The sequence below is a fragment of the Podarcis pityusensis genome (genome assembly GCF_964106645.2).
Source record: "Podarcis pityusensis genome assembly, chromosome: 2".
Classification (NCBI taxonomy): domain Eukaryota; kingdom Metazoa; phylum Chordata; class Lepidosauria; order Squamata; family Lacertidae; genus Podarcis; species Podarcis pityusensis.
This window is the reverse complement of record NC_138029.1, coordinates 61871770-61881916: the sequence shown is the minus strand read 5'-3', so window position 1 is coordinate 61881916 and position 10147 is coordinate 61871770. Positions and strand designations below refer to the sequence as shown.

Here is a 10147-nt window from a genome sequence, read left to right as displayed (position 1 = left end):
AACCTGAAGCACTATTTCTGGGTTAGCGGAGTATGTAACCTGAAGCATATGTAACCTGAGGTACCACTGTAGATTAAAATTGCTACAATTCTGCACATGTTGAACAGCCGCAGAATTAAAAGTATAACAGTTGAATGTGGTTTTATATTTTTTTTCAGTTTCATTTTACATTACAGTCAAACCTTGGTTGTCAAGCATAATCCATTCCGGAAGCCCGTTTGGCTTCTGAAATGTTGGCTTCTGATTAGCTGCAGGAGCTTCCTGCACTCAGTGGAAGCCACGTTGGATGTTCAGCTTCTGGAAAACGTTTGAAAATTGGAGCATTTACTTCCAGGTTTTTGGAGTTTGGGAGCAGAAACGTTCCAAAACAGAGGCGTTTGGGGACCGAGATTTGACTGTATTTGTTTTTTAGACTGTAAGCCGCCTAGAGATGAAAAGTAGGCCATCATTCATTTGATGGTTTTTATGCAACAACAATATTTACAGAATAGGTGCATGTTCTTAGTAGCCTGGACAGAGGTGATCAGGAACATGCTCTAAGAAGAACGGAGGGAGAACCTGTTTTTTCTAAGAACACTTTGTTTGCCCTTAGGCACAGAGATTTGATTATGTCAATGTCCCATGAAGCACAATCCTAAGTATTTTATTTCAAAAGCAGGCATCAGAATTCAATGGGGCTTACTTCCAATTAAATGTATACCTTATTTAATTTTAATACGTTGGCTTTCAGAGATTACCCTTCCCAAGGAGGCAGCCAATATTACAGCTTTGAAACATGAAAAAAATGATAACCAACTGTTGCTGGCATCTGTTTGTCTCAAGATACAATCTGTGTGCCTCTGGGGGTGAACTCAAACTGCTGTGTTAGCAGCACTGAAGTGATCTCCCCTGGGCAGTGTGTATGGAGGTCCTGGGCTGCCCAGATGACAAGATCCCCCTCTCGGCCTCGCTGATGTAGGCTAAAGGAAAGCAGAGCAATATGTTTGGCACCAGCATGGCTGTAGGAATTGCTGGATGGAGACGTACAAGGCACTATCCAGCCGTCTTAGGGACTTCACTCTGAATTTGTGCAGGGTTTACTCCTTCATCTGTTCTTCTCCCAAAGATATCCTGCAAGACAGCAGAGGTTTAGAATCAGAGTTTTCCTTTTATATGGGCTACCTTCCCAGGGTTGGGGTGTATAAACAACTAAGATATCAAAAAAGATTATAACAACTAAGATATCCAAAAAGATTATAAATTCATCAGAAAAACAGCATCAACAGGTTTCTGCAAAGCCGCAAAGCAGACATCAAAACAGGAGCAGTTAAGTATAAAGCAAGTGCAACAGAACTTCCTCCCCTGCCCCATGCTCCCCAAATGTGCTCTGGGTCCCCCCCCCCCAATCTTCTGGAGCAGATTTGGGTGTTGTGCAATGGCGTGCAGGAAAAGGAGAGGGGGAAGTTCTGTCATGCTCATGGCAGTTCTTCAGCACACAATGATTTAATTGGTTACAACCCAGAGTGACTGGCCCAAGACCACCCAGTAAACTTCAAGATTGAGTAGGAGTTTCTTCTCAGTTGTAGCAGAACACCCTAGCCACTGCACCACCCTAACTCACAGGGACAGCTTATTGTTACTGAAGTAATCAGGATTCAGGTTGCTAGAACTTGTCCTTGCCACGCTGTTTTACCAGATAGGAGCAACCTCAGCCATTTAGCAGGCCCAACTTTTTCATTTAGTAGTGGACATGGATCGTAGGACCACACAGAGAACAGGATTATTTTTCAAATGAAAGCTGCAATCCTATCCACACATTAAGGAATGCAGCCCATTGAAAACAGTGGGACTTGCTTCTGAGAAAACGTGGGCAATTATGAGCCAGATTCCCAGCTTGTCCTTATTTTATTATGATCTGCTCTGAAAAGATTGGTGGTGCTCACTTCTCCTTTTTCAGTCTAAACTGTCCTGGAATATAGCTGTTTGGAAATTGCGGAGTTGATTTTAAAGTTCCCTGTTTTATTTTCAGAACTCCTTAATTCTGGGAAACAGTCGCCACAGAGACTGAATCTGTTCTAGGGAAGGGAATTAGCTCAATGTGTAAGGGCCATGGTTCTGCCACTGGGGGTTGCTGGGTTGTGGTGACCCATGGCACGGCCTTTTTGGTGGTGGTTCCCTGTTTGCTAAATCCCATGCCTAATGATGTATTTCAGTCTCGCTTGCTATTGGCTTTTGGGATAAATGTTAAAACATTCCTGTTTACCCGGGCATCTGATGGTTGAAAGTTAGTTGTACTGGTTTAGTATTTATGTGTTTACCACTCTGGACCCACTTTGGGGAAAGTGCAATATATAAATGTAATAAAGAAATAAATACAGAACTCCGTGGCAGAAGCATCTGCTTTGTATGGAAAGGTTCTCGGGTTTAGTCTCCAGCAATTCCAGGTAGGGCTGGGGAAGACCTGCCTAAAAGCCTGAAGAGCCATTTCCAGTCGGGGTAGACTGTAGTGATCTAGATGACTCATGCAAGGCAGTTTCCTGTGTTGTTGAACACACTGCTTAATGTACATGAGAGATGTGTTGCAACGCAAGCAAGTGCTAGAAGCTGTGTTCTCCAACCTAAACACGCTTTCCTCCCATTGCTACAAACTTTCTGTGGTTGCTAACTGGGGACAACTCAGGGACACTGTATTTTTTTCCAGCTGGTAAATGTATTATGTATTATGTAAATGTATTATTACACAGAATTGCAACCGAAGTTGAGCTGGGATTTGAATTTGTGCTGCCCGCAAAAGCTCTAAATAAATGCTTTGGGGGAATCAGGGTTTTGGAAACAGGCACGGTCGCTTTGCCCTGGCTCAAATTAATAAGCGACCCTCCGGCTGCGATCTCCTACCCGCTTATTTGGGAGTAAGCCCCAGTAATTCCGTGGGAATGCTTTCGACTGGCATATTGCAGAGTTAATTTCCCTGCAGCTCAAATACTACGGCGCAACGCTACGCATATCTACTAAGAAGTCCTACTGATTCAACGGCACCTCCTTCCAGATAAGTGGGTGCAGGACTGCAGCCTAAGGACACTGATATGTTTTAAAACAAATTTCTTTCTCTCTTTGCGTAAACCGTCCTGCGTGTTTGAAGGACGGGTTGCCCATAATAAGTGAAGCGTCACAAGCAAATGCCTCTTTCGGAGTGGCTTCGTTGGGGATTTCGGGACTTTTGTGGCCCGTCCCTTTCGCAAAGTCGGGGCAACGAAGAGGAGCCGCGCGCGGCGGCGGAGCCCTCACCCCTCAACCCGCCGCCTCCCACGTCCCTTGACAGACCTCGCCGGCTGCCTCCAGCGCTTGGAAATAGTCCCGGTGGCTTCGAGGGACTGGACCCTCTCCCAGAGAAAGCGACGGACAGGACGGCGGCGATCACCCTCCTCAAAGCGCGGAGGCGCGCGGAGAGAGGAGAATCCTTCCGCATTTGACACCTCCGCAGCTGCAGGCACGACTCGAGGCTCGCCGACGAGCCCCTTCTTAACCCACCTCCAGCTTTGGAAGCGCCCTTCTCCCCTTTCAGCCGGGGCTATTTGCGCAGTTCCCGCGCGCGCTGGGAGGAGACTGAGGAGAAACCATGGGGGGGGGGGAGGCTACCCGCGTCGGAATCCCCAGGGAGGACGAGGAGTGGGCTGGCGAGCTTCTCCCCCTCCCCAGTCCCAGAGCGCTGAGGGAGGAGGAGGAGGAGGAGGAGGAGAGTCCACCACCCACCTACCTCCCCGCCCCCGCCCCGCGCAGCTGGAGGGCCATGCTAGGGAAAGAGGCCACGCTTCCCAAACTTCCTGCCCCACTTTCCTCAACAGCCGGCTGCCAGGAGGTGCCGCCGCCGAGCGCGCCCCAAGTGTGAGGAGCGAGGAGAGAGCCGCCTCAGGAGCCGCCGCCGCCTCCCCCCTGAGGGGACCGTGAGCCCGCCACCCTCTCCGCGCAATGAGCGAGCCCCGGGAGAAGAAGGCGCCCGCGGCTTCGCCCCCCGGCGGCACTGGCAAGGGCCCCGCCGTCGTCTCGCTGCTCTTCTCGCTCCTCTCGGTGGGCGCCTGCTTCCTGCTCAACGCCAAGACCTCTCGGCTCGAGGGCCGGCTGGTGGCCCTCGAGGAGGAGTTGGCCGCCGGCCGCGCGTGGAGCCCCGGCGAGCAGCTCGGCGCCGAGCCCCTGCTCGCCCTGCTGCAGCCTCAGGTGGACGGGCTCCTGCAGGAGGTGAGTGGGCAGGGAGGCGGACGGGCTGCTGACGCCTGCGACGCCTAGGACTCTGGAGGCGGGCAGGGCTGCGGCAGCTCTCTCCGTCTCCAGCTTCTCCAACAACTCGCGGTGATTGACAGGGATCCACCGTGGCGTATGCCAAGAGCTCTGAGCCGCGTGAAGAGTGCCTTCCAAGGCTGACCAAGCCTGGGAGCTTCACGAACGGGTCGTGGCCAGAGCTTTCGATCGGATGAAGCGCTGGCAGACCGTCGCTCCCCCAAGCGCGCGCTGTGCTATGTTCGCCTTGAAAGTGCCTTCCAGGACACTGGTGTCGCTTCTGCTGCAGCAGGCGAATCGGGTTACCTCTTCTCACTTAGCTGCTGGAGGGGCAGGCAGACTAGCGTCTCCAGCTTCTTTGAATGCGAGGTTTATGGGGTGCCCTTGGTTGCGTGCTGTTATCCTCCTCCTCTCTCCAAGGAGTTTGGAACAGCGTTCTTTATCCTTCTCTCTCCACCCTCTTCCTCATTAAAACAGCCTAGGCTGAGATATATCGACTGGCCCAGTGGGTGCAGTGAACTGAGTGGCTTAGAACTCAGATTTCCTTGGCCCTAGTCACACACTGCCAGGAAAATATGTTCAGATTCCAGGGCTATGAGTTCCAAAAGGTGGGGAGCAAAAGAGTGCTTTTGAGCATGTGCAGAATGCTGTCCTTCAGTACACTACAGCGAGATCCAGTACACCTGGGATTAGAGGAGAAAGAGCTTTCAGATCAAAGGGTGTGATTTCATAGAATCATAGAATTGTAGCATTGGAAGGGATCACAAGGATCATCAAGTCTCCTGCAGTGCGGGAATCTTTCACCCAGCATGGGGCTCAAACCCAGGACCCTGAGATTAAGAATCTCATGCTCTACCAACTAAGCTATCACTCAGGGAAAAGCTTGGCCATCAGCACCTTTTGAAAACATGCATTGGTGACTGAATCAAATTTTCAAAAATAAGCTCTATGGACCACTGAAGAAGTTTGAATATTACGAACAGCACATTCTGTAAGACTGAGGAAATCCCCATCATTTTAACAATAATTCCTCAAAATAAGAGGTACTTTAGTAACCTTTTCATGTTAGTGCTATTGTAAGATTTAAAGAGAAATTTAATTGCATTTCTCGAGTACTTCTGAATAGAGTTGCAAAGGTTTACAAAGTGTGACCCATATCTTGGAGCTTGTGTGCTAATTGCATGATGAAAAGCATTTTGATGGATGCTAAGGCTTGTATGGAAGCAAAGTGCCAAACATTTTACTGCTTACAAAAGTTAATTGTGTTTCCTCAATAGGACCTTCCTAATTGCCCAGCTTCTTTGATCTGTGTGGTGATGAAACTTCATGATTCTCCACTGGTGGGTTCTCTTTTTGTGAGAACCACTAATATAAATGTGAGAAAGAGCCTTGTGGCACCATAAAGACCAACACATTTATTTATTTATTGCATAAGCTTTCATTATAATATAAATATACAAGTCTTTAAAGTGCACAATGCTTTTTAATTATTCTGTTGCAATGAGCTAATATTGATTATCTCTCCAGAGACTAGTGTGAAGGTTCATGCCACAGGAGACAGAGAATGATATTGAACCAGTAGTTTTAGATAACATTCATTATGACACTTAGGGTTTTCTTATCCATAAGACTTTGGAGTATGTGCCAGCTGTTTGAATTCTGGAGATCATGGATAGACCTTTTAATTGTTAAACGCTTCAGATCCAGACTCGCACTAAGAGCACAGTTTCCCTGTGAGTTGTCTTGATATTAGATTGTACAAGATAGCTCTTGGTTGTGAATACTTTATGAAAAATATACGTAAAATAAGGCCAGAGTAAATCATTAAGTAGGTATAGCTCCATTATGGAAAAATTGCCCCCAAGTTGCTCAATGTTTAAACCTGACAGCAGTGTATATAGGCTGTCTTTAACCTGTTTTGCTGTTGATTGTGAGCAGCCAAGTGAAGGAAATAGTAGCAGGGAGTTTTCAGATGGACCTGACGGATACAGATCTTGCAGAGCTTCAAATGTCATCCATCAAACATGGGCAGTTCTGGATAGTGTGGGCATGCTTCCCAGGCTACATGGATTCTTAAGTCTGCTGTATTACTAACAGCTCACTCATGTAAGGCAATTGTCCAATAACTGTTAAGCATATTCCATCCTAATCCCTTTGCTGCCACAGTAAAACTTGCAGTATATCCTGGAGTGCGCTCCTGGCTATTGATAGAGCACTTATATCAGTATTTTGGATTTGGGATGGAATTTCTATGTCGTTTGTATGATCAGTTCAAGGTTATTTGTATGTGATAAATAACTAGCCTTCCCTAGCCTGCTGCCCTCCAAATGTTTTGGACTACAACTCTTATTGGTCCCAGCCAGCATGGCCAGGTTGGTGAGGACTGATGAAAGCTGCAGTCTGAAACATCTGAAGGGCACACGGTTAGGAAAGACTGATCTAGAAGAGCAAGAGGGGAGGAGTGGGGAAGTCGCTTATGGAGTAGTAGTAGTAGTGGAGCAAAAGGAACTGACATAGCAGAATCAGTTCTTTACTTGGAACGATAATTCCAAGATATGGACAGCATATATGTTGGTTTGATTTTAGTTTGAAGAGGCATCATTGTAAAGATAGCAAAATACAGATGGGAGGCAAAATCTTAGCTCTCTAATGGGAACTTTCATCCCTGTCCAGATACATTTTGCAAATCATTAATTTTTGTTTAGTATTACAAATTGTTTCTTGCCCTATAAAATGGAATTAGATTGTTGGATAATATTTAATTGTTGAGCAATTTTTGAGCATATTTGAGAATTTTTTTGAAGTCTTTTGACTGTACTGAAGCACTTGGATGATAAATCAATGAATAATTAACACCGTTGATTAACCATTGATTAACACCATGTATGGGCGGGGTAATAATAATAATAATATATTATTACTACTACAATTACTAAGTCAGCTGCTTTGTTTTAAATGAGTGCCAGGAAAATTCTATGTGTGTCTGCTCCAGGTTAAGTTCTGAGCTTATATCCAGGTATGTGTGTGTAGGATTGCAGTCTAAGGCTGCAAAACTTTACACATTTAGTGGTGTATAAGCCCCATTGAACTCAGTGGACTTCTCAATAAACACACCTAGAATTACACTATAATGTCTTGCAAGTACTGGCTATGGTGAAGGTTACATTTCCATGATGGGCATTTACCAAGATCATATTTACGTCGTATAAACAAATAATATGGAAATCCATATGTTCCTTGGGGAATGCTTTCCTATTATTTATGTTCTTATGATGATAGGGTGGCCAGGTGAAAGAAAGAAAGTATTAGTTGTGTAGAAGAGAGAATTTTATGTAAGCTACACCTGCTGAAATTTCATTCTCTGCACAACTATTAAAGCTGCAAGAGCCCTCACCTCTCCTTTACTTGGCCACCCTAGTAGTAGGCTCATATACTTAGCAACACTCCCTGAAACTTACTACTACATGTTAGGTGTTTGACAGTTAAGGATTGTGCATTACTTGTTGCGTTATGTGAATCACTTCCTTTTATAATATTGTCATGTATGTCAGAAGATAATTCTTAGCCTCAAAATCCACAGTATGAAGAACTAGTTCTTCATTGCCTTCCTATATTTTATAAGATGGTTCACTGGTTTCCTTGATGCTATTTGCTCATGTGCATAAGCCACAAATCGACTTGATGGATTCGGGATTTGAACAATTCACTGATTGACTAAGGAATAATGGAAGGCAGTATAGAAAAGCAATCTTAAACCTTGGAAGTTCTTTTTGCTAAAGCATTTCCTTAAGGGAAGCAAATGTAATGTTGCCTATTAACTGTATTGCCAGCTTGTTATTTTTAGTTGTTATGGGGCAGTGCCAAAGAAGGGAGGAGATGTCACTGAAGGGAGATCAGTGATGGCATGCTAGCTGAAAGAAGAGAGCTCCAAGGGGGCATTGCAGCATGTGGTATAGCTCACTCTCATACTGCACAAAATGTCCCAAGAGTATCTCTGTAGGTGAAACCACACAGTCATGGAGATCTCAAATGAACTTGCATAGAAATATTCTTAAGGACAGGAACAGCTTGTCAAAGGGTGAACATTTCTCCCAGGCTACCACCTCTCTGATCTGTCAGACCTTGTCCTAAAGGAAACCTGTAGAATTCCTCTAATCAATATGTTAGGAAATCAATTACTTTGGTGAATACACAGAACAAATAGGCTAAGTAGAGAAACTTCTCTGTTTTTGTTAATAGATTGTATATAGCTGGGAAAACTGCCTTCCTCCAACAAACATTCAGAGTTACTTTGGAGGCAGCCAGTTTGCCCAGCTATATCCATCATTATCTTGGAACTGGTCCTCACCAACAGGGAGAAACTGACCAACAACGTGGAAGTACTGGGAACTTTGGGAGGAAGTGATCGTGTCCTTTTGAGCTTCATTATACAAAGGCATTTTGATTCAAAAATAAAAAAGATTAATGCTTTTCATGAAATATTTTTCCATCTTATCATTATCATGCATTTGCCACTTTTAGTGAAATCCTATGCAATCTTGTTCAGAGGCAAGTCCCATAGAGTTTAATGGAGTCTACTCCCAGGTAAATTGTGCATAGGGTTACAGCCCAAATGACAGTTCCAATTTGTATGTTGTGCCCTGCATTTTTTCATTTACAGTGGTACCTTGGTTTAAGAACAGCTTAGTTTATGAACAACTTGGATTAAGAACGCTGCAAACCCGGAAGTAGGTGTTTTGGTTTATGAACTTTGCCTTGGAATAAGAACATGTTTCGCTTCCTGTTGAGTGTGTTCCATTTGTAAATTGAGTCTCCTGCTGCTATGGGAAAGCACACTTTGGTTTAAAAACACTTTGGTTTAAGAACGGACTTCCGGAACAGATTAAGTTCATAAACCAAGTTGCCCTGTGTTTGCATTGTGCTTTTGTCACTTTGGTTCCAGATAAATCCTTAGGATGGCTTACAAAATCAAACAACTTAATATTTTTTATAGAATAAATCAGTTAAATCCCCATAAACAAGTGCAAATTGCACTCCAAAAAGTAAACATAAAAAGTTGCTTGAAATAACACCCAACTCACTTCTCAAACCCCTGCTAAAATTTATGTTTTCACTGTTCTCATGTTAGATTGGAATCTGTCTGGCAGGCTTTCTTGGGAAGGGAATTCTTATTCTTAAAATTTATATTCCACCCTTCACCTGAGGATCACAGGGCAGTTTACAATATAAAGAAGAGCAGTTAACTACTGAGAGAGTCCTGCTCTTTTGTGTCTGCCAATCAGGGCAAAGAAAAGACTCTGGGCTGGGTCTCTTCTAAGTGTATTCTGAGTTTGACAAAAGAAATTTTTCCTCAATCTTGGCTGTGGTTGTTAAGGGCTTAAAGGTTCAAACTAGCACTCAGAATTGCACTTGAGAAGAAGGTGGAAAGCAACTGGTTTTAGCATCTGGTTAATGTATTCCCTTTGGCTCACCCTGTAACTAATCAGGCAGACACTTTTGGACCTGGCAAAGTTTCTCAACAGTCTTTGGAGGCAACCCCATACAGAGTGCATTACAGTAGTCCACGCTGAAGGTTACAAAGCCATGTGTCTCAAAGGCCATCCTTCTGTAGGAGTGACCACAGCTGCTAAATGAGTCAAAACTGAGGGGTTTTTATATTATTATTAATCACAGTCCTACCTGGAAATTCAGGTGTGTTTTATCTTGTCTTCTTTTGATTGTATGAACTTTTAAAGGCAGGGATTATCTCTTACTGTGTTAGAAAAATGCTTATAAGTGGTTTTAGTTAGGAATGTAGGTGAGCACTATATAAATAATCTAAAGAAAGCAAAGAAGGAAATATAACAGTGAATTTTAAAAACTGCTTTGGACTCTGGACATGTGGATTCTTTGTGTT

At 44.4% G+C, this 10147-nt stretch overlaps 1 protein-coding gene across 1 annotated transcript in view; it reads left to right on the top strand.

The window, feature by feature from the left end:
- Window positions 1-3550: 3550 nt before the first annotated feature.
- LOC308469244 (uncharacterized protein) overlaps window positions 3551-10147 on the top strand; it is a 310857-nt gene continuing 304260 nt past the window's right edge. The window contains exon 1 of the mRNA XM_080991449.1: window positions 3551-4212. Coding sequence (XP_080847575.1) covers window positions 3946-4212 — 267 coding nt within the window. The 5' untranslated portion in view covers window positions 3551-3945. The remainder of the gene's footprint in view (window positions 4213-10147) is intronic.